A 23,549-nucleotide genomic window follows, 5' to 3' on the forward strand; every position below is an offset into this window, starting at 1 on the left:
AATGGAGAAATTCGAGCCTCTTGAATAGCCTATGGTTGTATTTCCTTTTTTTTTAGTGTATGCACATGCATGAGACATGGTTCTGTATGAAGAGAAGAGAGGAAAAGGAAAAATGCGTGTAACGTGTAATGGGTGTGTGATTGACTGTAAAAAGAAATGCTCACTATACATCTCTTTTTTTTTGGGGAGGTTTTGCTTTTGATAGCAGGTCATGGCAGAGGGAAAGGGGAAATATAAAATGTACAATGTAGGAAACCGAAAGAAGGGGGAGTCTTGTTCTTTACTCGCTGTCACTTAGAGATAACACTTCCTCTTCATCTACGCAGTTGGTGATTCGGCCGATCCACCGATAAATACCACGGGCCGCGAAATCGCCTACCGCCACACCGAGCGTCACCCATCGCAGAGTCCATAACGGTAATTCGGCCACGAACTGTTTGGAATCGTATTCTCCATTGGCATTAAAAGCTTCATAGCGTGTGTCGACGTGAAAAGCAAACAGATTAAAATGAATCCAGAACAATACCACCAGTGAACAGCAGTAGGTGAGTAAGAACCCTTTGAGGAGTCGACTCAGCCGACGAGCAATGCCTTCCATGCGTGGTCCGGGACCATTCTCTTCTCCTCCTTCATCGCCTACCGCCGGCGCTCGGTCTTGGCCTGATATCACAATGTCAAACATGTCATTCAATATCTTGTAAGTGAACCAAATATTGTTGACGCTGCCCAGTAAGAAAAACCCTAGATGAAAATGTTCCAGCTTGCACAAAATGAGTCGCCATACACGGTCATCCGAGAAGGGTAATAACAGGTAATAGAGAAGCGAACTGTGGAAAAGTGAATGTGAGTGAGGCGACGAAGAAGAAGCGGAGGAAGAAGAAGATGAAGGAAAGCAGACGGGAAAAGGGGAAAAGAGGACACGGAAAGTTGTATTTTGTGAGGATGGAAATATCTCTTCTTGCGGTGAAGGCATGTGATGACCAATGATAGTAGGGAACACCGTCGCTTTCAGAGAAAGCATTAAATCCGAGAATGAGTTCGACGTTAAACCTCCCGGATAGTTGGACAGTAACAACGATATATGAATAAACGCCTTCATGATCGTGCCTGCGACGATTAAAATAATCAGCAACCAATATTTCAATTGCCGTAGCGTTATCTACTTTATCCTTTCTTTGCGCCCCATCCTTACCTGCAGGGATCAAAATGAAGACCAGTAACAGTACCGTTACCAAGATACGCATCACTAAGAAAAAAAAAAAGGTATGGGGCATGTCAATTTCCGTTGTCTAACATGATACGCATATGCATATAGTCATGTACAGAGTCTATGTACGCGAATATGTCCAAAAAAGACTTTGACCAACCCCCCCCCTTTTTTTTTTTTTGTGCAAAATCATTGATACACACGCTCAATGCGTCGTGGGTCTTACCTCTGTAATTGAGTACCGCCATCCATGGCCTCCGCGGTCGGACTGAGAATCGGTGTTTGCACAGAGTACAGTGATATAGGTCGTTGTCACGTCCGCTGTGGAATAACGCACTTCGCCATGAAGCCATGCATTCAACGTGTACATACTTTCTACAGGTCACGCATACAATACCAGTACGTTAGTCTTACACTGGCTGAATCTTCCAGGAATTTCTTTTCGTCAATACTTGCATTGAACCTTTGCATTTGCATGGAGAGATGAGTCGACATTGACCATCATCCTTCTCGAGACATATTTTACACACAAGTGGCGAACTGACATCTGGCCGTACAGATGTTTCTGAATGGGCCATGAGGAGAAAAAGAGAAAGAAGAAAAAAAAAGAAATAAAAAGAGTTCAAGTAGGAAGTAACAGAAAGAATAAGTGGGTTGGGAAACAAGTAAGAGGGAGTGCAACGGAAGATGGAACACAGGCAAATTGAGAAAATCATGCACACTCGATCCGAGAAACAAATCACGTGGATGCGACACACAGCGTTAAATGCTCTTCCATTGGCCTTCTTTTTTTTATTTATTTACCATAGAAACAGAAATTTCCTATTTGATTAGTTTTTTTTGTAGCTCTGGGGTTTACAAAATGTTAAAAAAGAAGGTTGTGAGTGTATTTTTGTTGCAATATACAGCCGTTTTAAGGGGTAACATATAAAAAAGGATAAAAGTTTATACATGATCATTTTTTTTATCGTGATCGTCTAAAGTGAGACCACCAAGAGGATCGTTGACTCATTTTAGGGTAAAAGTCGTCTTCTTCCATGTTGGTGCTCAGCGTCGTATTGGTATTTTCACCTGTCCCTGGGAATCCGCCCATCTGAAATCGATTCGACCAGTCCGCCGATGGTCGATAAGGATCTGCATAGAAATCTTCATCGTACGCCCGGTTCCTTTGCTGTTTCAACAAAATGCCTTTTCGGTGTCGACGTCGAAGGAACACAATACCAGCCACAATCAACGCTAAACCCACCACCGATCCAACAACGCCACCCACAATTTTCGCGGTACGAGATCCATCGTTGCCTCCATTAGATCCACTTTGTTCCCCAGCCAACGACGGTATGACAGTTCTATCAGGAGTGGTCAAAAAAATTGGTCAGTTTAGCACTGTTGTTTGAACTTTTTTTTTTCTACTCCTCGTGAGACTAGATAAAGTGATTGGTAGATTTTTTACCTAGTTGGGACAACGGTTGTCACGGTGATAGTGATGCCGTTAGACACAATTTCTGTCAAGGTAGGAACATGGGTCGTGACAGTAATACTGTGTGCTGACGTTACATGCGATGACGTGTCGGGTGGAGGAGGATCAGACGAGGTGGGAGAAGGTGTAGTGGTGGTAGTCGGAGAAGGAGGATCAGGTGAGGTAGTGGGTGGCTGGTCGGTTGTCGTACTGGGTGGAGGCTCGTTTGTTGTTGTCGAAGGAGGTGCTGGCGTAGTCGTCGGTGGTGGATCAGACGTCGTGCTGGATGGCGGTGGCGGATCGGTCGTCGTCGGTGCCGGTTCACTACTCGTTGTTCTACCAAACGCACAAAAAGAGTTAAGAGATATACGACAAAAAAAAAGCCACCCCGTCAAAAAAAAACCTACGGTACGGTTGTAGTAGGAGACGGGTCAGGTGGTGGATCCGAAGACGTGGGAGGAGTTTCCGTTGGTGTGGAAGAAGGGGTGTTTTCGGAGGAGGTAGGCGTAGGTACTTGTTCGGAAGAGGACGGAGTGCCTGTGGGCGAACCACTGCTGCTATTGGATGGTTCCATACTATTAGAATTGGAAGGCTCGGTAGGATTGCTCGAGGGAGAATCGGTTGGATCGGATGGTTTGGGTGAAGGCGTTGGAGTTTCCTCGGTGCCAGTGGGCGTCGGTGTCTCGGTAGGTTCGGGCGTCGAGTCTGAAGTGGGTGTTTGAGAAGCGGGAGCGGAAGCTTCAGTCTTAGGATCCGAGGCGTCGTCAGAAGAGCTTGGTGTTAAAGTCGGTTGAGGACTGGAATCGGTCGTTTCGCCTGGTATCCTGGTTTCTGTATCCGGGACAGACGAAGACATGGAAAAGCAAAAGCGCCCAAAAAAAAAGAAAAAAGGAATAAAAGATGCCCCAAGCAGTAAAGAAAAAAAAAAACGAAAAAAGGTCCTCTTTTTTTTTACTTTTGGGACGTTTTTAAACACCGCTTTAAGCAAAAACCTTTATTTAAACCCGTTGGATTTTTTTTGTTGAATCACCGATGCTTTGTGCCACCAGTAATTCAATTACCAAATGTCGAAGGGTTTATTTTTAGGAGTTCTCCATGGTGCTTCAAATAGGGACGAACTAAAATTACATTGAAAACGAATACAGATTGAACTTGCTGCAATTGTGGCTTTTATTCAAATTCATATCGATTGACGTATATGAAATACGCCCCTAAGAATTTTCTATACAGGCCATTTATACGTACCTTGATAGCCGTTAGAGACTTACCTGTGCGAAATACTACGAAGGTGTGCACTCGATACTGAATGGACAGAGAGTCGGATGTTGCACTTCACTTTGTAGACTACTGCTAAGGCGATAGAACGCTCACCAATGGGAACAGAATAGCGACGCAGATGGCTGGGTGAGAGACAACCTACGAAACAACTACAGTCAGTGAGTGACTTTACTTTTCTGTGGGACTCACATTGATACCAGCAGACAACGCAAAAGAGATATACCTCTATGATGTATAAATTAGTTTAGAAGATTTATCGCTTCAAATTGGTTGTTATTTGTGGGAAACCTACAATATAGCTGCTCTAAGATTTATTGGAGTATTGACTAACCATATCGTCTTTAGATATCAGGTAGCGCCTCGCTTTGGGAAGAAACGCGGGAGAAAACCCTACAAAGAACAAGTTAATGTGATCTGCCACAATGCTTTCAACTTTGTTTTTTTCTCTTACCAAAGAACTATACATTTCTCCACAAAATGCGGAAAGCATTTTACTCAACGTTATGCATCCTTCTTAAAAGTGGGGTAAAAACATCATTAGCAACAAGCAGTAGTAAAAAGATCTTTTGTCTTGCACTATAGATTTTTACTAGTTGGATGGAGAAAAAGAAAAAAAGAATGATCTTTTTCAATGATGCTTATTTTTGGCCTTGGGACTACTCATCTATTACTGATGAGAATCTAGGCGAAAAAGTGATAATCAGGCACAAGTTTCCTTTTTCTTCCACTAGCAATTATATTTACTTACTCACAGTGACAAATGAACAATCAAGACTTCAATAATCAGAGACCTTTCAAGCGAAGAAACGTTACCGTTCCTCGAGCCAGTCATTCGATGGGTAATGTTATCGACGACGAGCTTGAATCACAACTTGTTAAAATGATTTTTGACGTTTGTGGGGGGCCTAGCGAGCTTGACTCCGGTCTTGCAAATATATTATGGCGGCCAAATTTGGAGCACATTCTCTGAATTGGCAACTGGAGACGGCTTTGAGGTTACAGTATATTGCGTTGCAGTTTTCCGATCGCTCGTTCCATTGAATAGACCGCATGAACATCATCCAGTCCCCGGCGCAATTCATTTTCTGGAACTCCGGCATGATCTGCCCGATTCGTGTCTGTACGTATTGTTGGAAAACAGATATTGTGGCTCCCTCCTTGCCATATACACATCTTGCAAGAATTCCAGATTGGCCTTGGAGTGGGTAACGAGATGGTCCTGCGTCTTGGCAACTATTCCGTGCCGACGATATGCAAGCTCGTCCAGCACATGCTGCAGGAAATTAAAAATGTCTTTTTGTTGCGACCGGCCAGGCGCAACCGGAGTGTGTAGCATGTATCCCCTTTCACTGCGGACGACGGCAGGGAGATTGGAGAACGACCAAGTGCATTATGGCTATTCGTCTTTCGCTGCTGTTAAAGAGAATTAAACCTATTGGTACATACAGTATGTCTGAATGCATTATGCAATATTAGGTTGCATGAATTGATTCTGATAGATTGTGCGAACTCTGAATGAGTTGAGGTATCATTTATCACTGACCTTTCTGTCTCTGTATCATTTAATGGAATGGATGTCTGTCAAAAAACAATCAAGCCATTTGATTGGCTAAGTTTTTGATCTGTACTCGAAAATTCTCAGACGCATGACGCGTTGGCGTGTTGTGCCTCTTTCCGCATTCTATTTCTTTTCTTACCATGGCCTCCTCATTGAGAAATCCATTGCCAATCTTTAATGAAGATGACAGTACGCCGTTCAGTGAAAGTGAAGAAGAGTCTGTAGCCTCTATCGACAAGGAAGAAGATTACGAACAGAAGCTGTTGTCTTTATATCAAACTCGATCATATAAAGAATTGATCTTACTGAAAAAGAGATGGAAGTTGTTAAAGCAGAAACAAGAAGAAGACCGGCTCCAATATATAATAATACGCAATAGTAGAAGAACCTGAGCTAATTATCCTATCTATAGCTGGCACTTGCAAGAAATGTCATAAAAAAGGCCATAAAGACGGAAGATCCAAACTGTGCCCGGAGAACGCCAGAAACAAAAAAGGGAATGGTACGATAAACGACTCATTAACTGCAATACTGATAGCTAAATGTTAGAAATTCATTCTATAGAGACCAAAAAAAAAAGAAAGGCAAGTAAACGGCCGAAGAAAAAAGTAAAAAACAAGAGGCAAAGCGCCAGCGACTCAATGAGACCAAGTGGTCTGGCAAACGAAAGTGCAGATCATGCGCAAAGCTCCGACCAAAATTTCTTGAGAACATCCATATGGCAATAATCGCGCAACCGTCTGTCCCGTCCAAAAAGCAAATAATAGAAGCCCAGTACACTGGACAGGCCGAACAATTTGTTCGAAAAACGAAGCTTACTACAATATTGAGGAACGAACATGCTGCAATTTTGGAAGCCATACATCGAACCGTCGATTTTAACCGCGAGGTGGTCATCAAGGCATCACTTTTTGTCATATATTTTTTGCAAAAGCAACTCGCATCTCATCAAGTTTTGTCCCCTACCATTTTCCAGCAAGTTTTTTTCTACTCCGTTTCAGTTGCTTCTTACCGGAGACATTTCGTCCGAAAATATACACGCACCGACGCAAGAAATGAAAGCGGTTTACAACGAATTCATCGTACTTTTCCCGACCGCAAAATGCAACCCACTCCCCGATGGCACAATGGCGAAAGGCATCCTCACACTTACAACAAGCCAGCTAGAACCACTTTTGAGAATCATATCGTCGAAAATTTTGAACAATACTACGTTGCATTTTTGTCATTCCGATTTCATGAAGCATTTCCGGTAAGTTAAACCAGAAGGTGATAGGAAACAGGTGCTCATCATTATTTTCCTATATAGATTTTGACCAAAAAACAGCATAAGGCTCTAGATTTACGAACGACAGTTTTGCACAATCCTCAAACCCCAAGCTCAGCAAGACTCTGAATATACCCGTCGACCTAGAAGACAACATCACGTTTTGGATCTCCGAGCTGTTTTCAGAAATGGAAGAGTTGCTGCCCACACACAAGGACAACCTGACGATGGCGAGCATTGCGAAAGAGCCACATCATTTTCTCTCCATTTTGTACAGAAAAATCTATACATCAAGCTTTACAATGACGCGCAAACACAACTAGCAAACGAAGTCCAAACCGAAGCCACCACCGGTTACATATTTTCATTGCTTCAACAATTAGACGCTTACAAAGTTTTGGGAAGACGACGCCGTTCATGCATTCGCCGCAAAGTTTTGGAAAGCATCAACGAAGATACCCCCATGACCATCGACCCCGCCTGGAATTTTTACCATCAAGCTCAAGCATACATCACAGAGATGATCACCTCGACACGGCTGCAAATTTTGAACTCGCGAAAATTTTTGGATCCCGAATGCACAGACGATATACCCCAAACTGCCTGCGTCCGTCCTGCTTTACATCATGTCGCAAAACAGCAAAGAATTTTCAAGCTCTTCTCTACGCCATCATTTTTGATGAAGTACATTACGATTACGGAACCCAACCTTCGCTACACTTTTGGTTTGGCAGGAACAAGAAGAATCTCGGGGAATGCGTTTGATTTTGCATTAGATCTGAGCAAAGTCCGCGCTGGACGGTAAGTAGTTTATGCGTGTTTCCACATACGCGAATAACTGAGTATGCTTTTTACCTTTTGTAGTGGATCGACTTTTGCCAACATCATCACGACTGACGGTTACAACTGCAGCGTACATTTTTTCCGACCACGTAGACCAGACACAGTTTTGCCCGATTTAGACCCCAACGATTTTGCACAGTGGGAACTCGATTTTGTTCGCCTATGGGGGATCGACCCAGGACTTTCCGAAATTTTTGTTGCCAGCGATAGATCAACCACCCACGACGATAGACCAATAGAAAACTCATTGCATGAAATACGTCAATTTTCGACTGTAGAGTGCTATACCAAAGCAGGCTACAAGAGCTTCACGAAAATTTTGCAAGAACGAAAAATTGCAGCGCACATCACCGAAATCGAAAGTCATTTGCACATCCAAAGTCACCAATATACCACAACCAATCACATACATCGAATCAATCCTTGCAAACCTACATCGCTTGACCGAATTTTACAACATCGAGTTTGAAGAATGGCTCTTTAAGCGATACGTCAACCAGCAGAAGTGTCAATATTTTCTTATCCGGTGGCGGAAAATACCGACAAATAGCGCAACACCCACACCAATAACGAAGACGACTGGCGTAAGTTACTTAAACCGTGTGTGTAGTGATTTACGGTTCTGGCCGATTTTATTTACATCAGCAAATGGCGCAAAGCCGAAATACACAATGGTCAGGCTCTTCCAGTTTTGGCGCTGGGTGACGCATCATTATCCATGGCCCAAAGGGGTAAAATTAGCGGAATCTCCAAGAAATTTGCGAAATTGCTCAAAGAAGCAGAAAGACACGGCAAACTTATCGTCCTCAAGATCGATAAATACAATACCTCTAAAGTAAGTAAAAGGAAAAAGTGTCAACCATAAGCTGAAAAAATAGCTAAACAAGCCTCCCTTTAGATTTGCTCACGTTGCGGCACAAAATCACTAAAAAACGTCAATAGCCGCCAGAATAACGCTTCGCTCTTCAAAGTCCTCCGTTGCACCACATGTCAAAATTTTTAGAATCGCGACGTCAACGCAAGTCGTAACATACGCTCCATCGCTTTTGCCGGTTTCTTGGGCCATGACCGGCCAATCATGTTCACACGGCCCAACAATGCAAAAGAAGAAGACGATTAGGAATGAGTTGCATTCACACACCCTGGCCAAACAATGCCATGGGTGGCAGATAACAGGTGAGCCAAAAATAACCCCGAATTCAAAACGCGAAATCATTTTACTAAATGTGGGTTCTAAAATCTTTAGTTGTGTTAAACCCTGTAATCGACGTCCCTCGAATCTAAATCCTTGCGATCTCCGAGAACAGTCCACTGTTATCTTTGTTATAGCAAGACATGGTGCTAAACAGAGCAAATGCTTGAACGTAGAGTAGTAAGTGGGTCCTCTCGTCGAGCGGCTTGGGCGGTAGTTACAAAGATGAAAAGCAGTCGTTTCATCCATCCATTTCCGCCTTCTTCGTTTTTCATTGGATATTTTCTTATTCCGTTGCCAAGCAGTGAATTACACTTTGACATTCATAAGAAAATATGAACTCTATGAATGGCTTTGCTCCATCGGCACTTCCAAAAGAAGGACGAGCTTTTTTTAGCGTCCCTTAAAAAATATACATCAGCAGCGGCGAGCGGGGATTGACTGGTTCGTTCGTCTGCCAATAAGGAAAAAGCAAATTGAAAAAATCGGAATACGTGAACGCGAAATGTTCGCTTTTTTCGATGTGATGGGACTTTTACTTTTACTTTTTTTTGTAATTCATAACAGTCTGTGGAAAGTAGCACAGTACATTGCCAAACGGTCAAAGTGATAATTTTAGCTGCACCGTGGAACTTCTATAAATAACTTGGCTGAGGTAGAGATTTCTGCAGATCCCAGCTTTCTCCCATTTCCTCAGTACCATTCTCCTTATTAATCAATGTGTATTGTTGTCACATCAAGATGATTTATTTTTATCTGCAAAAAAAAACAGAGGCTCATGGCGATGGAAGATATATTTACAGTTAGTAACTTATAACGCGCAGGCCTAAATTGGTTTTCTGCCTTTGAAGAATTCTGCTTCCAATTGTTGAAGACAGCTCCGCCTGAAAATTTCGGTGCGTCAGTGACCTTTTGATAGGCCAGCGCTGGTCTTCAGTGTCCCAGAGTGGCACAATCATGCAAGATTTCAAATCGCTCAGACTGGGTCGCCTCAACCGACAGAAGGGAACAGAGGTGACCCCTTTAATACATGTATCTCACGCAGCTGTATCCATGACAGCCTATATGCATAGTCTATACTGATAGATCATTCTCTCCCTTTAGAAACAAGTACATAAATGGCCGATGTTTTCTATGTTGCCTGTGCCCGACTCAGTTATCGTCCCTGAAAACATGACATGCCAGATAATATGATATTGAGCTTTAGGAAATGTCAAGCGTAACGCCGTCTTCAACAAATGGATATCCGTATTGCGTCCATTTTTCAAAGGAAGCAATTGGTTACGTGATTGCAATTCGGCTTCCTTATTACGTGAAAAGAGAATCACTCTGTTTAGAAAACGAAACTTTCAGTCTTCTCGTTGAAAGAAAAACAACGAAAACAAAAAAAAAGCCCTGCGAAACCAAGAAAAAATTCATCTGGTGACTTTTCGGAGAAAGCATTATGTGACTATGAATTTTTTTTTTCGGTTTTTTTTTTTTTTTTTTTTTTCTCGTCTTTCCCTTTTGTGCGGATCATTGAGTTTTTTTTTTTATTTTTTCTATTTCTTCTTTGGTTGCCCTACCTTTGTTTATATTGTTCCGGCCATGTCGTCTTCCAATGCTTATGAATTACCACCCCAAGTCAAGCTGTTGCAGCCGACTTCCCAGTTAAAGGGTCTCATGACGATCATTCGGTCCAAGACCACATCACGGGGTGATTTCATCTTTTATGCTGATCGTATTATTCGTTTGTTGGTCGAAGAAGGTATGGCAACGGAAGCCATGTAAACAGACTTTTTGGGTTTTCCCTTTTCCAGTCATTTGTCTCATTCAATTCCCGGTTGCACAGGTTTGAATCACCTGCCTGTCATTGATAAGGCTGTCGATACACCCACGGGCGTTCAATACAACGGTCTCGCTTTTGAAGGTCGCATCTGTGGTGTTTCCATTATGCGTGCCGGTGAAGCCATGGAACAAGGTCTGCGTGATTGTTGCCGCAGTGTGAGAATTGGCAAGATTCTCATCCAACGTGACGAAGAAACTCACCTTCCAAAGGTAATTTTTTTTAAATCTCAGTTGACCGCTTTTAAAACTTTAATCCTTTTTTTCTCCCCTTCCTACTTTTGGCTTGGGTGAGAAATGATGGATGGGAAAAAAACAAAAAGAGAAAAAGTTTACCACGGTGATCATTGGATACTCACGTTATCTTCAATGAACAGCTCTTCTATGCCAAACTTCCCAATGATATTGCTTCAAGATACTGCTTGTTGTTGGATCCTATGCTTGGTAAGTTGATTTGATCTATAGTGATGGTGATGGTTTCCCACATTGATACGATTTTCGGATGGAATGGAAAATAGCTACCGGTGGTTCTGCGATGAAGGCGGTGGAAGTGTTATTGGATAACGGCGTTCCCGAAGATCACATCATCTTCTTGAACTTGATTGCCGCTCCGGAAGGCATCAATGCCTTTGTGCAGCGATTCCCCAAGATTAAAATTGTCGCCGGTGAAGTCGATGCGGGTCTCGACGAAAACAAGTACATTGTTCCTGGATGTGGCGACTTCGGTTGCAGGTAAATAATATGAAAAAAAAAAAAACGAATTTAGTCACGCTGCATCGATTCACTCACTCTTTTCCGTCCCACAGATACTTTGGCACCGATGATTAAGCATAATACCAAACCTATCATCATTTACAAATAAAAATAAGCAAGCAAATCACACTAATAAGCATCGAAAAAAGAATATCCTAAGCATGTCTTTATATTTTCAGAGCAAAAGAAAAAAAAATTGTTCGTTCTTTCTTTGCCAATGACTGTTTCATCTCCAAGTGCCCGTTTTTCGCATTTTTATCTTATTACAAAGCGGGGTTGTCTTTGTATTCCAACGGTAAAACAAATTCGGTGCCCCACGGTATATTAAATCGTTGCAATCCAATCTTTTGCAAATTGACCATCGGTATGCCGAGATCGGCCAAAAACAGTTCACCCGTGACATTGCGAGAAGTGCAACCCTGTTTAGGCACAGCAAAGCACAGTGTCCATTTGGGAGAAATGTAATGCATAACGTGGAAAGGATGGCCTGCAAAAAAAAACAGATGAATCATTGTTTCCTTCTGCCATCCGGTTACCATAAACTCACCATCTTCGCCGTTGATACCACTGGGCAATTCCAAACTCAATACCGGCGCTTTGTTGTTATTGGCCCAATCCATGGCTTCCCATATTAATAACCGCGTTTCATAATCGTCCCGAAGGTCCCGAATCGTAAAGTGACAGCCCATCATCGCGTCAATAATCAAATCCACCGGCGTTGTATATCGTTGAGGTAAATCTGTCATCAAAAGAACAAATTGGCCATCCATTCATGTATTGCATTTAAAAACGATATGGCAGCATGATGCTTTACCTTCCGTGGATGCCACAATACGCGCGCCAGCAAATTCAGCACATTTTTTCTGTTCCATGACCTCTTCCTTGAGCGCGGCGTTCTTGCCACAAGTCACCAACACCACGACTTGGCAACCACGATTCGCCAGATGACGGGCCGCAGCCAAACCGTAACTTCCCACCGTATTATTGCCCGCCAAAACAACCACCAAAGGAGCTGCATTATGGTTTCCAGGCTGAATACGCATCCGTCCACCTATAAAATCCATCAGTATCACCCGGATGTCATCTATCGTTCCAATAGGGCTTACCGATAGCCATCAATGCCATGACACTCGTTCCATGTCCACCGTTTTCGACTCTCATGTTTAAACTGGGCCCTGTCTTGGCATCTTTCGAGAGAGTGAGACCCGTGGATTCATTCATATCCTTTTCCTTTTTTTTTCACTTACCACACCAATTCTCCAGTTCTCTCATCTGTGACGATGTAATTGTAGGGATGGCCTGACCACCCGCCACGGTACGAATGTGGGACTCGATTGGCGGTTCACTGGTGGTTAAATCCACAGGCAAAGGAGCCAGAGGAGCATTGGCACCTTCCAATTCCGCCATCTCTTCTTCCTCTTGTTGTTTTGCTTTGTTCTGCTTTTTACCCTGTTGTTGTTCTTTCTTTTGAACCACAGTAGGCGGAGGGCTAGGAGTATTGGCCAAAGGAGACACGGATGAAAGGTCCACGGGTGGCGGGGGTGAGGTGATGCCATCGGTCAAAGGGGAGACCGAGTCATTGGTACCAATCACCGATGTGGTCGAAATAACGGGAGTCGGTTTAGCGCTGACACTGCTACGCGAACGCGCCTTCGGGGGTATCAAAGAAGCCGGGATTTTCATACTGCTGCTGACACTGCTCTTTCTGGAGGATGTAGCCGACGTGGCCGATCCCGCATCGTTGGATTCCGCGGAAGGCGTGGGTGTCAAAGCGGAATCCAACTGAAGCGACGCGACCAAGGTGTTGGTGGCCACAGGATCCACAACCGACTCGGGTTTCGTATTCGCCGCCTACAATCGAACCCTCATTAGCCATCTGCGCTCTATTTTTTATCATCTCTACCAATAGAATGGCGACAGCCAGAGGTTATCTACGTGCCTTGGATACATAGGGACGGCCCGTCTTGGCTACGGAACCGGGACCATATAATCGAGGAGATGTCAATGTCCCCTTTTTCTCGTCGCTCGCCACGTATCGTTTTCCGCTTTTGCCGCGCGACTTTACAAAGTCTTCGTAATTCGTAAACTCCACCGTTTCTGTCGGTATGCAGCGATCCCTCCGATTGGTAGCCGCAAACGTTGGCAGTTTGGCCGGTCCTTTGGCCGGTGCTTTGTAAGAGTCCTCTTTGCCAATTTCTTCCAGTTCGTCGGATACCTTGGATGGGTTGAACCCCTTGGACTTGCTGGATTCCTTGGGAAGGCCAGGTTCCTTTGCCGTGCTGGAGGCTTTTTGCGTACCGGGTCTGCTGGTGGTCTTGGAAGGACTCGATTCCTTTGGTGTGTTGGAATCCTTGCCTTTGTTGCTATCCTTGGGTTTGCTCGCCTTGGGCGAATCTTTTGTTTTGCTGGAATCTTTGGCTTTGCCAGATTCCTTTTTCATAGCAGTGTCTGCCTTTTTTGATGGCGGTACTATACTGTCACTAATAAAAGTTTAAAAGCAATCAATCGCATGAAAATGGAATCACGGGCCAGAAAAGAAAAAGCGACTTACGAATCAATCTGATTCGGTTTGTTGACAACATTCGCATCTTCGGTAACGGCAGAAGGTTTCGTAGCATCCTTAGCTTGTTTTGTTGATACTTTCATTTCCGGTCCAGGTTGAGAAGTAGAACCATTGGTGGCACTATGCGTCCCACTGACCTAAAATAAACAAAGCACAACAGTTGTAAGTCACTGCTCGATTCCAACTCCTTCGACTTTTTTCTAATAAATAGACCCATACTGTGATAATAGCCGGATCGATAAACACGTTGGAAGAAGAAGACGAAGAAGAAGACTTGGTGGCGACGGGTGTATGACTGGCCATGGGAACGAACTGAGGACTGGGACGATAAGACGAAGAAGGTTCCATGGGCGGCATCATGGGAGAAGGACCATTGAATGGTGCTGCTGGGTTGTGAGGCAAGGGATGCATGGGCGGCATAGGTGGCATAGGTTGGGCTAGAGGCGACGATTGAGGCATGAGTTTGGCCATGGCCGGTGAAGGGACCATGGTGGCTGGCTGATTGGGGCGAGGAATCACTTGCAAGTCTTTAATACGGTCGCCCGTCAAGTTGAGCAAGGGCGACTCGATGGTTCGACCGTCGGAAAAGCAGGTCACCGCTAATAGTTGGCAAGAGCAAACACGTAACAACAGTTAGATAAATTTGCGCTTGCAGCAGTATACTGGTCAACTTTTGGTATACCTGAATGTAATACCAAATTACTGGTTTGTTTGTCCAAGCCGGATATGATGCCAAAGACGACCGGTCCATCTTTGAGCGTGACACGAAGATGTAAGCCAACGTATTCCGCCATAACAACTCTATTGTATTTCTATAGTGTAAAAAGAAAAAGAAAGAAAGAGGAAGAATAAAAGGAGAAGTTCTAATATGTGGTTCAGAACAGAAAGTGGATTCTGCACTTGCTCACAATAAGAAAAAAACCGAAGCCGAAAAATTGGGAAAATGAACGAAAAGCGCATCTCTTTCTCTCTCCATGTGACTGCCAAATGGCTTGGTACCATCCACGGGACTTAAGCAGTTGCTGTGCACATTGGCGATCATATCATCGAGTTTTCTGGCCAAAGTGTATCAATACCATGTAAACGCATGCTCTGTATGAATTGTATATTATTTTACCCGCATCGAACCAACTCACACACGAAGAGCTGGGCCGAAAAGAGCACGATCAACTCTCCAAACCGGGTTCCCTTATAAATTTCTTTGCATTTCCCATTCTGCATGCCCTTGACCCTTGCACAGCTGATGTCTTAAATTGGTTAAAAACATCCTTTGCGGTTGCATGGACTTTGTTTGATGAACCAAAAAAGTGGATTTGGATGTGACTCCTTTTGGCCGCACACAAATGACGTTTCACGGACCGTTTGAAACTCTGTGTGCTCGAGCGCGCCCTGAAAATTCCACACTCCTCCAGTGTGTTTGGGCTTCTTTTCTTTCGTTCCAGTGTGTTGCATATACTATTGTAATGTCTTTGTTTGACGATTTTATGGAATCGTCCGAAACGGCGCCTGCACCCGTGACACCTGCCTACGGTGAAGGTTACTCGGCCGACAATGCTTACACTGGAGGAGGATTTGCGGCGGGAGCGGACAATGTTCGCGTAAGTCTTGCCATCTTGGTCCAATGCCATTGACAAGTCGTCATGGGCGGTGCAAGCTTGCCAAACTCATGTTTTCTCTTTCTTTTTTGTCTTTTATATAAAGCTGGAGACCGGTTACGTGTCCACCGGGTTTGGACAGATAGAAGTCCCGATATTCGCCCTCGCCTATGTTCAATTCCAGCTGCCAGCCACCTTGGTCGATATGGCCGTATCCAATAATATCTTGGTTGTCGCCTTGGACACCTTTCGCATCATCCGGATCGACCTTGACAATCCACTCGAAGTCGAAGGTACATTCACCTGTCGTTGTCGGCTTTTTTTTTTTTGTTTCACACCGTCAACTCTGACGTGCTAACTTGTTCAAAGATATTGAAATCACACGAAAACCCGGTGACGGAAAAATCGTAAAGATCTTTTTTGATCCTACAGGACGCCATTTAATTATCACCACGGATCACGGCGAAAACTATTATCTGTATGAGAAATGGCGAAGAACGAAGCAGCTTTCAAAGCTCAAGGTAAAAAAAAAAAACCACAGCAGCATATCTCTATAGACGCAACATTTCAACTCATCGCGAGCCGGGAATGGGTCCCGTTGTCAATGATAGGGTGTAACGATTTCATCGATTGCATGGAACAAGCAAGTAACGTTGACAGATCCTTCCACACGAGAAATATTGATTGGCACCAAGAATGGACTTATTTATGAGACGTGTTTGGAACCGACGGATGAATTCTTTCGTCGCGAAGAAAAATACTTTAAACAAGTGTATTCCATTCACGAGACCACCATGCCCATCACCGGTCTGCATTTCGAACAATTTCCCGTTAACAACCGCAAATACTTTGTCATGGCTACCACGCCTACGCGGATTTACCAGTTTGTGGGCTTCGTTGGCCCGGCCAGCGGCAGTCGATCACCGGCCGGATTCGGCGAATCCGACGATCGTACCGAGAAAGCCATGTTTGAAGGCCTGTTCTCAAAGTACGACGTGAATCCAGGTAAACCTCAATTCCCTAACAGAGACAATCAATGCACCGTGATTTTAAACACGACACCTGATTTTTTCCGGTTTGCATCTATTCCGTAGGTTTCCAAGAATTACCGGGCGATCTTTCGTACAGCGAACTTCACTTTTTCAGTCGGTTTCATGAGTTACAGCAGCAGGGTGTGGCACAGACATTTGCATGGTTGACAGGTAAGGAATTCTCGACGAAAATGCATTGTCATATTTTCCTAACACGTGGCCAAAAAAAAAAAAGGCCCTGGTATTTACCACGGAAACCTGGTGTTTGGTTCACAAAATGCGGGTGACAGTGTCATTGACAATGTTCAGCTCCTTCAGTAAGTTTAGCCTCATAATGCCTGTCCTTTTTCTTCCCCATTTCGTTGAATTTGACGTGGGAAATATCTGCATTCAGATACCCTGCTCGGCCAACCGATGACATGCCAGGACAACTCGTGACAGAAATCCCCATCTCTGTCGCCTTGACGGAATTCCATTTTATCCTATTGTATAAAGATCGTGTCCGCGCCATCTGTCAGCTGAACGACAAAATCGTCTATGAAGAAATGATTCCACTCGTACGTTTGCTAACAAAAAGAAAAAGGCCGAGCATGTCAGTGATTAATGGGCTGTAATCTATTAGAATCGAGGGGAAACCGTGCGTGGTATGACGGTGGACGATATCAAAAAGGAGTTTTGGATTTATACATCGGCGGCCATTTACGAATTGGGGATCAAGAATGAAGAACGTGATGTATGGAAATTGTATCTGGAGAAGAAGCAGTACGATACCGCGCTTCAGTACTGCAAGGATCCGGCCCAAAAGGACAAGGTGTACACGGCCCAAGCCAAGGATTATTTCCAGCAGCGACGGTACCAGATGAGCGCCAAGTACTTTGCCGAAAGTACCGTGCCCTTTGAAGAAGTGGCGCTGAAATTCGTGGAAAAGTCGGAACAAGACGCTCTACGCATCTACCTGACAAACAAGCTTGATCGTCTACGAAAGAATGTAAACCCATCCGAAAAAAAAAATCAAGCAAGTGAATGGCGGCATGACTGATTCTTGCTACTTTTTGACAGGATCGAATGCAGAAAACGATTGTGGCCACGTGGCTGGTGGAGATCTATCTTTCCAAATTGAACGAACTGGAGGACATGGCTTCGTCAGCTCATTCGACGTCCACCAACAACGACACGAATCCTGTCTCGGCCACCGGCTATAATTCCGCCGCTTATTATCAGGAACAGCTCAAGGATCTGCAAGACGAATTCAAATCGTTCCTAGAGTCTTACAGCACTCACTTGCATCGACCGACCACATACAAATTGATTGCTAGCCATGGCCACAACTCGGAGCTTTTATACTATGCGTCCTTGATTGGCGATTACGGGCGCGTGGTGAGCCATTGGGTGATTGAAAAGAACTGGGAAAAGGCATTGGAAGTGTTGAGCAAGCAGGCGGATGTCGATATTTTCTATCACTTTTCGCCGGTGCTGATGGAAAATGCACCTTATGAAACCGTCAATGTGTGGATGCGTCAACCCAACCTCAACGCGCGACAGCTTATCCCCGCTTTGCTGCAATACGATCACTCTAAAATATCCGGCAAAATCGCACAGGTTCGAAATGCGCGTGTTTTTTATGGGCCAACAGGATTTGACTGACTGACTGAATCAATCAACTCGTAGAATCAAGCCATTCGATACCTTTCTTACGTCGTCACCACACTCGGCAATACGGATCCTGCTATTCACAATTTCCTACTCACACTTTATGCCACGCAACCTACCAGAGATGAAACGGCGTTGCTCACGTTTCTAAAGAATGAGGTATGGTGGTCTCATGGATCTCCCCTCTTTTTTTTTTGTTCTTGCTCTGTGGAGAGTTGACGTTTGCTTGCTTGTCTTTAGGGTCGAGAAATGCATTACAATCTCGATTACGCTCTTCGCCTGTGCAGTCAAAATGGGCGAACGCAAAGCTGTGTCCATATTTACAGCCAAATGGGGCTTTATGAGGAAGCGGTGCATCTCGCTCTCAAGGTAGGTTGGACAACCAATATTATACCACGAACAGCAGCGGGTTGACCAGGTTACTGTAGCACGAAGATCTGGAACTAGCAAGAATCAATGCCGACAAACCAGAGGATGATCCCATGTTGCGAAAGAAATTGTGGTTAAGCATTGCCAAACATGTGGTTCAAGAAAACAAGGACATCAAAACGTAAGATACAAAAAAAAAGACATGCATTTGGATGATGATCAATGCATTCTCACACGGTATTCTCTTTCGCAGCGCCATGGAATTCCTCAAGGCAGGAGATCTGTTAAAGATTGAAGACATTTTGCCCTTCTTTCCTGATTTCGTGCTGATTGACGATTTCAAGGTACGGCTCAACCATATCTGATCTGGGCTATCAACTAGCCTGTGTTAATCCTGAATACGTAGGATGAAATTTGCTCGGCACTGGAAGAATACAATATTCACATTGAAGACTTGAAAGCCGAGATGGACGAGGCAACCAAGAGTGCCGACAGTATTCGTCTGGACATTCGCGAACTGAAAAGCAGGTAGGTTGCACTGGGAACCCATCATCACGGTGACATTTGCATTGACAAAATATAATCTACAGATTCGCCTTGATCAGTGCGGTGGAAAAATGTTACATTTGCCAATTCCCATTGTTGACGCGCCAATTCTACGTTTTCCCCTGTCAACACGCGTTCCACGCCGACTGTTTGATTAATCGGGTAGGCTCATGGACAAGAATCCAACGACAAAGATAACCATACTCATTTTTTTTTGTATCTTTGTAGATGACCAAATATTTACCGACACGCCAAATTCGTCGATTGGCGGATTTGCAGGAACAACTTTCACGTGAACTGTCTGCTCAGGGACGTCAATCGCATGCGGCAACGGCCAACGGGACAACCAATAAGTTTATGAATGCGGCTGGCAATATACGCGGGGTGATCTTTCCCAGCGATGCGGCGGCCGAACACCAGGACGATCCGCGCCACTTGGTGGCTCGAACGGAACGTTTAAAAGAAGAACTGGACGACATTGTAGCAAGCGAATGTGTGTTGTGCGGTGATATTATGATCAAATCCATCGATCAGCCCTTTATTGGTGAAGAAGAAGCCGATGTCTTGGCAAGTTGGGCCATTTAAATTTGAGTTGGGTCTTGTGTTTTATTCGCTCCGTTTCTTTTTTTCATGAAATGGCGAGAATAGAGAGACCTGGACGTGGCGGAATTGACCGTATTCAGTCACAGACAAAATAACCTTTGACAGATCCCTCTTTTTTTTGCCCTTTTCATTTCGTTCATTGTCTTCCACTCGCACATTTCAATCGTTCTTCTTTCTTTGTATCGTTCTTAATCTCCTACGCTTACTGTCTACCCTCATTCCCTTACTATTCGATCTTTTTCAACATCATGCCACAGCTCGTTTATTCCAAGTCATTCAATAAAAACAGTTTTCACCTCGTCGAACTCAGCAACGACGATCTTGTACAGGCTTTCGAATCGGGATCACGGTAAAAATAAAACATAAAGTGTTGCTCGAGATCCCGGTCACCGGTCACATTGTATTAACAACGACGAGTTAGATTGGTTATCAAAGGTCTACCGGACGATGAAGCTGTTCTTTGTACAACCTCGGCTACCTACAGCGTACGCGAAGTCAAGACATCCAATTCCCTCGTCCTGAGTACATTCGATAAGGATAATCACGATACATGGCGCGTCGTCGACGATTTGTCCAACACCATTGAATTTTTACCATGTCTTGCCCGTACCAATCGCATCAACACCTTGCTACACTCCACACTTTATGCAGGCCCCAGCGAAGAATTTAAACACCAAAACAAGGTAACATTTGGAGTCTTTTTCAGCGACGGTGTTGTACTAAAGTCCAATATGACCAGACAATGTATACCTTTTCGGACCTGCTGTCAACGGTGCAAGCGAGCGAACAAGAACTAATCCAGGGATTAAAAGAAAGAAACGCGTTTGAAATACAAGGTAGGTTCACTACGATGCCCACAGGAAAAACCGTATCTCAACGGTCATACGGCGCGGCCAGCCATCAACGATATTGATGATGTTATGGGATAGGTTATTATCGGTTGTTTGAGAGGAATTACCTTCATCGTTTATTGGATGCATTGGTCACACAAGCCATTATTCAAGGCCACGATGTCAAAGAAATGAGTGTGAAGAATGCATACGAGTGCGTTCGGGAAGGGTTGGCAGCGGTAGAGGACGAACCTACTTCTGTACCGGATGCGGTCATCATGGCATGCATTGCGGCGTTTGCTGATGATGATACGGATTTGACCGTGGCCACAAATTCAGTTCATTTTAATGAAAAGAAAATATGCCGCTTCCTCGGAGAAGTCATTCTCGCCAGTGCAAAGGTAAGAAAAAAAAAGGAACCCGAAATGACCGATCGCGTACCTGTTATGGATGTTGAGTGACACCCGGCCCATGGCTTTATGATTATCCTTTTTAGGGTAAAGAATGGCGACTGGAAGATTTCATGGAAGTCTGGCGTCAAGTTACACCGGATGTCTACCAACCTCAAATGGAAGCATTGCAAGTGAGTCAAAAATCCCCCTGATCCCCATACGTCTTTTCCGTCTCAGGAAAATGTGGCGAGGATAATGTCAAAGTAGATCAAAAGGGAGTTTATTCGCTTATACGGTCATGCTTAGGGTTTATGCATTGCATTTGATCGCACCGCGGTTCAACGAGTGCAAACGTATGTGACCTATTTCCCCTTGGACGAGCTGTCCACCGATCCTGCTCAACGGTTTGCGGCGTTGTTTGCCGAAAAGCGACATTGGTCACCCGAAGAAATCACACCCTATGTCCGGGATCTCGCTCCAGATCCGAAAAAGCGAGATGCCCTCCTCCTCAAATTCACCCGCATTCAAAAAACTGGAGGAAAAGTACTCTACGGCAGTCGTGTAAAATAGTTTCTTTGGCGCCTATCTCGGATCCTCATTTTCACCCTGCCGCCGCCCGGCAATGCATTGTATTGTATATATCATTCCGATGACAAAGAAAAAACTGGTTTTTGGTGATCAATCCAAAAAAGTTTGCGCTTTATTTTGCTTCATCATAGTTTGGCATAAAAATTTACAAGATAATCATGATACATTTGAAAATACGGTATGATAGTATTGGTTTAGCAATACCGCGAGGCAATAGAGACAACATCTCGATATTCCTGTTTGAACTCCCACAAGGGATCCAAGCGAGCTAGTTCGGCGCATGTTTCTTCCAATCGGTGTAACCAATTGCCGTTGGGTTGAGAAGCGTCATTGCCATGGGAAAGCATGGATTGAGAGGCGGTCATGTCCGCTATACGGGGGCCTTTGAGCACTTTGGCCATTTCCAGGACAAGTACGCGGCCGAGCTTGGCTTGATGGAACAAGTGTTTGCGGACTTGCGGCGCTGTATGGAGACATTCTTGTGCAATCACCAGCAGCCCCAAGAGTGTGGTCAAGGATTGGTCGTAGAGAGCGCTGGTACACATCCGGATCAATTGCTGGACAGCTTCGGCGAGTTGGGCCGCTTGAGCGAATTGGTCGCTCGGGCGCAGACCGTCGAGTCGGTGGACCACTTGGGAGGCCTGCTGTTGCACCGTCATTAATTCAGCAATAAATCGTTCCGATGGGGATGGGGCCGGTCCGGTCCATCTTTTGTAATTGGCAGCGAGTCCATTCGTCTTGGCCGTATCCAGTACTACGGAAGTGGACAAGAGCTGGCAAAGTGCCATTTTGGGCAAGCTTGTGATCCAGTTTTGCACCGCCCACGGTTGACGAGTGACAGGAAAGAAAGAGGCATAATCGTAACCTGTGTCGTGGTGGACGATCAGGGTGGAATCCGTCATGAAACTACAGGACGACGGTGATGCCGCAGCGGTGGAAGTAAGAGTACGGCCATTTCCGGAATAAAAATGACTTGCCGGTCGCAAGTCGTATCCAATGAATGATAAAAAGCAAGATAATAGACGTCTTGTTAAAGTGGTGGGTGGATGGGTGAAATAGGGCATGTAATAACGGACGGTGGGTGGTTTTTTTTTCTTGGTTTTTTTTTATAACTTTTTTTTTTTTGTTTGCTGAACTGATTCTTGAATTTTTTTTCGAGTTCAAGTAGAGGGGATGTAATCGTTTAAGGGTTGTTGGTTATAATTGCTGTCTTCGGAAGTGGTGGGATGAACATAAGCAGGATATAGTATGGAAGACACCAAGATAACCATTCTCTTGTTTAGTGGTTTTCGATGAAAAAGAGTTCGTCTAGCTTCTCCTTGGGAATAAAATCAATCACAAGAGACGCTTTCGAAAAATAACAAGGAGGAATGTTATGCTGGTTACAAAAGGTACAGAAAAAAAAAGAGCAAGAAATGGGGACCTCATGGGTACCATCTTGCTTTTATATTCAAGCCTCTAGTCATCTGCCATGTCATTTATTTATAGCCCTAACAGTTGGCATGATAGAATACTACATCACGCGATTTCTTACAGAATGCACACCCTTTGTCTGTAACGGTTTATAGAGATTTTTTTATAAATAATTGTATGCCTCTGGCATAATTATTAGATAAAAAAGGCAGAGGAGGCTTAATTCATTGAGATGATGCGAAATGCCATTAATTTTGGCATAAAAGTCTCCATAGCAAAGAATAGAAAAAGTCAACCAATTGTAAAAAATTGTAATGTGATCCATCCACGGTTCAGCTGACAAAAACGGTCAAGCATTATGTCATTTGCATCGGGTCACGTTAAGAATGTAGCAACGCCCCGTGGTGAGAATCGACCATTTACTACACACCAATCAAAGTAGTGGTAATGGTACTTTCTTGTTTCCTTTTATCCTTGTTTCAAACTGTGATTCCAAGCTATTTTTCAGGGCAAATGTTTTATGAGCAAGAAAAAAAGTTTATTTGACTGGAAAATTTCGTTGCCTGGTCTCATTTTCATTCAATTGAGGAT

The 23,549-nt window shown here is 44.2% G+C and overlaps 11 protein-coding genes across 11 annotated transcripts; 5 read left to right on the forward strand and 6 right to left on the reverse strand.

Annotated features, from left to right (window-relative positions):
- Positions 1–2,157, reverse strand: BYT42DRAFT_99303 (uncharacterized protein). Its single transcript, XM_051572927.1, has 4 exons — positions 1,664–2,157; positions 1,434–1,582; positions 1,193–1,246; positions 1–1,107 (listed from the first exon to the last, which is right to left on the reverse strand). Exons 1-4 carry the CDS (start codon positions 1,921–1,923, stop codon positions 281–283), a joined length of 1,290 nt encoding a protein of 429 aa, XP_051420278.1. The 5' UTR covers positions 1,924–2,157; the 3' UTR covers positions 1–280.
- On the reverse strand, positions 1,864–3,623 carry BYT42DRAFT_583383 (uncharacterized protein). The gene is made up of 3 exons (XM_051569772.1): positions 3,071–3,623; positions 2,658–2,999; positions 1,864–2,553 (listed from the first exon to the last, which is right to left on the reverse strand). Exons 1-3 carry the CDS (start codon positions 3,517–3,519, stop codon positions 2,172–2,174), a joined length of 1,173 nt encoding a protein of 390 aa, XP_051420279.1. The 5' UTR covers positions 3,520–3,623; the 3' UTR covers positions 1,864–2,171.
- Positions 3,624–5,568: 1,945 nt separating this feature from the next.
- Positions 5,569–6,751, reverse strand: BYT42DRAFT_583398 (uncharacterized protein). Its single transcript, XM_051569773.1, has 3 exons — positions 6,476–6,751; positions 6,064–6,388; positions 5,569–6,001 (listed from the first exon to the last, which is right to left on the reverse strand). The coding sequence occupies exons 2-3, from the start codon at positions 6,358–6,360 to the stop codon at positions 5,906–5,908; spliced, it is 393 nt and encodes a 130-aa protein (XP_051420280.1). The 5' UTR covers positions 6,361–6,388; positions 6,476–6,751; the 3' UTR covers positions 5,569–5,905.
- A 311-nt stretch (positions 6,752–7,062) lies between these two features.
- BYT42DRAFT_99492 (uncharacterized protein) lies at positions 7,063–8,423 on the forward strand. Its single transcript, XM_051572929.1, has 3 exons — positions 7,063–7,567; positions 7,631–8,193; positions 8,289–8,423. The coding sequence occupies exons 1-2, from the start codon at positions 7,230–7,232 to the stop codon at positions 8,076–8,078; spliced, it is 786 nt and encodes a 261-aa protein (XP_051420281.1). The 5' UTR covers positions 7,063–7,229; the 3' UTR covers positions 8,079–8,193; positions 8,289–8,423.
- Positions 8,424–10,320: 1,897 nt separating this feature from the next.
- Positions 10,321–11,516, forward strand: BYT42DRAFT_583406 (uracil phosphoribosyltransferase-domain-containing protein). The gene is made up of 5 exons (XM_051569774.1): positions 10,321–10,548; positions 10,633–10,838; positions 11,003–11,069; positions 11,144–11,357; positions 11,432–11,516. Exons 1-5 carry the CDS (start codon positions 10,389–10,391, stop codon positions 11,451–11,453), a joined length of 669 nt encoding a protein of 222 aa, XP_051420282.1. The 5' UTR covers positions 10,321–10,388; the 3' UTR covers positions 11,454–11,516.
- Positions 11,517–11,564: 48 nt separating this feature from the next.
- Positions 11,565–12,596, reverse strand: BYT42DRAFT_99636 (YjeF N-terminal domain-containing protein). Its single transcript, XM_051572932.1, has 4 exons — positions 12,485–12,596; positions 12,193–12,429; positions 11,926–12,117; positions 11,565–11,865 (listed from the first exon to the last, which is right to left on the reverse strand). The coding sequence occupies exons 1-4, from the start codon at positions 12,537–12,539 to the stop codon at positions 11,642–11,644; spliced, it is 708 nt and encodes a 235-aa protein (XP_051420283.1). The 5' UTR covers positions 12,540–12,596; the 3' UTR covers positions 11,565–11,641.
- Positions 12,597–13,244: 648 nt separating this feature from the next.
- On the reverse strand, positions 13,245–14,589 carry BYT42DRAFT_99596 (uncharacterized protein). The gene is made up of 3 exons (XM_051572930.1): positions 14,161–14,589; positions 13,930–14,078; positions 13,245–13,858 (listed from the first exon to the last, which is right to left on the reverse strand). Exons 1-3 carry the CDS (start codon positions 14,428–14,430, stop codon positions 13,306–13,308), a joined length of 972 nt encoding a protein of 323 aa, XP_051420284.1. The 5' UTR covers positions 14,431–14,589; the 3' UTR covers positions 13,245–13,305.
- An 815-nt stretch (positions 14,590–15,404) lies between these two features.
- Positions 15,405–18,951, forward strand: BYT42DRAFT_502292 (Pep3/Vps18/deep orange family-domain-containing protein; the record flags this gene model as incomplete). Its single annotated transcript, XM_051564818.1, has 13 exons — positions 15,405–15,539; positions 15,643–15,829; positions 15,906–16,057; positions 16,148–16,541; positions 16,631–16,738; positions 16,803–16,884; positions 16,962–17,124; positions 17,190–17,555; positions 17,627–18,067; positions 18,236–18,376; positions 18,458–18,586; positions 18,646–18,767; positions 18,840–18,951. 13 exons carry the CDS (start codon positions 15,405–15,407, stop codon positions 18,949–18,951), a joined length of 2,532 nt encoding a protein of 843 aa, XP_051420285.1.
- BYT42DRAFT_99785 (uncharacterized protein) lies at positions 18,879–19,850 on the forward strand. Its single transcript, XM_051572934.1, has 3 exons — positions 18,879–19,114; positions 19,177–19,294; positions 19,361–19,850. Exons 1-3 carry the CDS (start codon positions 19,053–19,055, stop codon positions 19,715–19,717), a joined length of 537 nt encoding a protein of 178 aa, XP_051420286.1. The 5' UTR covers positions 18,879–19,052; the 3' UTR covers positions 19,718–19,850.
- Positions 19,822–21,238, forward strand: BYT42DRAFT_99754 (sister chromatid cohesion protein Dcc1). The gene is made up of 5 exons (XM_051572933.1): positions 19,822–20,084; positions 20,157–20,418; positions 20,475–20,571; positions 20,665–20,966; positions 21,062–21,238. The coding sequence occupies exons 1-5, from the start codon at positions 19,984–19,986 to the stop codon at positions 21,167–21,169; spliced, it is 870 nt and encodes a 289-aa protein (XP_051420287.1). The 5' UTR covers positions 19,822–19,983; the 3' UTR covers positions 21,170–21,238.
- Positions 21,239–21,633: 395 nt separating this feature from the next.
- Positions 21,634–22,951, reverse strand: BYT42DRAFT_583413 (uncharacterized protein). Its single transcript, XM_051569775.1, has one exon. It carries the CDS (start codon positions 22,607–22,609, stop codon positions 21,740–21,742), a length of 870 nt encoding a protein of 289 aa, XP_051420288.1. The 5' UTR covers positions 22,610–22,951; the 3' UTR covers positions 21,634–21,739.
- Between the last annotated feature and the right edge of the window lie 598 nt (positions 22,952–23,549).

Source organism: Radiomyces spectabilis (assembly GCF_025331425.1).
Source record: "Radiomyces spectabilis strain NRRL 2753 chromosome Unknown BYT42scaffold_12, whole genome shotgun sequence".
NCBI lineage: Eukaryota > Fungi > Mucoromycota > Mucoromycetes > Mucorales > Radiomycetaceae > Radiomyces > Radiomyces spectabilis.

Excerpts from the sequence above, each read along its gene's own strand:
- BYT42DRAFT_99303 (XM_051572927.1), bottom strand. The coding sequence starts at position 1,923 with ATGATTTTCTCAATTTGCCTGTGTTCCATCTTCCGTTGCACTCCCTCT. Across the intron at positions 1,583-1,663 it reads TGCAAATGCAAAGGTTCAAT|AAAGTATGTACACGTTGAAT; the intron begins GCAAGTATTGAC and ends CGTGACCTGTAG. Across the intron at positions 1,108-1,192 it reads CTTCATTTTGATCCCTGCAG|GCACGATCATGAAGGCGTTT; the intron begins GTAAGGATGGGG and ends TAATCGTCGCAG.
- BYT42DRAFT_583383 (XM_051569772.1), bottom strand. The coding sequence starts at position 3,519 with ATGTCTTCGTCTGTCCCGGATACAGAAACCAGGATACCAGGCGAAACG. Across the intron at positions 3,000-3,070 it reads TCTCCTACTACAACCGTACC|AACAACGAGTAGTGAACCGG; the intron begins GTAGGTTTTTTT and ends TGCGTTTGGTAG. Across the intron at positions 2,554-2,657 it reads ACAACCGTTGTCCCAACTAG|AACTGTCATACCGTCGTTGG; the intron begins GTAAAAAATCTA and ends CACTCCTGATAG.
- BYT42DRAFT_583398 (XM_051569773.1), bottom strand. The coding sequence starts at position 6,360 with ATGGCTTCCAAAATTGCAGCATGTTCGTTCCTCAATATTGTAGTAAGC. Across the intron at positions 6,002-6,063 it reads CTTTCTTTTTTTTTTGGTCT|CATTCCCTTTTTTGTTTCTG; the intron begins CTATAGAATGAA and ends CGTTTATCGTAC.
- BYT42DRAFT_99492 (XM_051572929.1), top strand. The coding sequence starts at position 7,230 with ATGACCATCGACCCCGCCTGGAATTTTTACCATCAAGCTCAAGCATAC. Across the intron at positions 7,568-7,630 it reads AGCAAAGTCCGCGCTGGACG|TGGATCGACTTTTGCCAACA; the intron begins GTAAGTAGTTTA and ends TACCTTTTGTAG.
- BYT42DRAFT_583406 (XM_051569774.1), top strand. The coding sequence starts at position 10,389 with ATGTCGTCTTCCAATGCTTATGAATTACCACCCCAAGTCAAGCTGTTG. Across the intron at positions 10,549-10,632 it reads TCGTTTGTTGGTCGAAGAAG|GTTTGAATCACCTGCCTGTC; the intron begins GTATGGCAACGG and ends CCGGTTGCACAG. Across the intron at positions 10,839-11,002 it reads AAGAAACTCACCTTCCAAAG|CTCTTCTATGCCAAACTTCC; the intron begins GTAATTTTTTTT and ends TTCAATGAACAG.
- BYT42DRAFT_99636 (XM_051572932.1), bottom strand. The coding sequence starts at position 12,539 with ATGAGAGTCGAAAACGGTGGACATGGAACGAGTGTCATGGCATTGATG. Across the intron at positions 12,430-12,484 it reads CATGGCATTGATGGCTATCG|GTGGACGGATGCGTATTCAG; the intron begins GTAAGCCCTATT and ends TGGATTTTATAG. Across the intron at positions 12,118-12,192 it reads TATTGTGGCATCCACGGAAG|ATTTACCTCAACGATATACA; the intron begins GTAAAGCATCAT and ends TTTTGATGACAG.
- BYT42DRAFT_99596 (XM_051572930.1), bottom strand. The coding sequence starts at position 14,430 with ATGGTCCCTTCACCGGCCATGGCCAAACTCATGCCTCAATCGTCGCCT. Across the intron at positions 14,079-14,160 it reads TCGATCCGGCTATTATCACA|GTCAGTGGGACGCATAGTGC; the intron begins GTATGGGTCTAT and ends TGTTTATTTTAG. Across the intron at positions 13,859-13,929 it reads AAACCGAATCAGATTGATTC|TGACAGTATAGTACCGCCAT; the intron begins GTAAGTCGCTTT and ends AACTTTTATTAG.
- BYT42DRAFT_99785 (XM_051572934.1), top strand. The coding sequence starts at position 19,053 with ATGGACGAGGCAACCAAGAGTGCCGACAGTATTCGTCTGGACATTCGC. Across the intron at positions 19,115-19,176 it reads ATTCGCGAACTGAAAAGCAG|ATTCGCCTTGATCAGTGCGG; the intron begins GTAGGTTGCACT and ends TATAATCTACAG. Across the intron at positions 19,295-19,360 it reads CCGACTGTTTGATTAATCGG|ATGACCAAATATTTACCGAC; the intron begins GTAGGCTCATGG and ends GTATCTTTGTAG.
- BYT42DRAFT_99754 (XM_051572933.1), top strand. The coding sequence starts at position 19,984 with ATGCCACAGCTCGTTTATTCCAAGTCATTCAATAAAAACAGTTTTCAC. Across the intron at positions 20,419-20,474 it reads AATTTAAACACCAAAACAAG|ACAATGTATACCTTTTCGGA; the intron begins GTAACATTTGGA and ends CAATATGACCAG. Across the intron at positions 20,572-20,664 it reads AAACGCGTTTGAAATACAAG|GTTATTATCGGTTGTTTGAG; the intron begins GTAGGTTCACTA and ends GTTATGGGATAG.
- BYT42DRAFT_583413 (XM_051569775.1), bottom strand. The coding sequence starts at position 22,609 with ATGCCCTATTTCACCCATCCACCCACCACTTTAACAAGACGTCTATTA.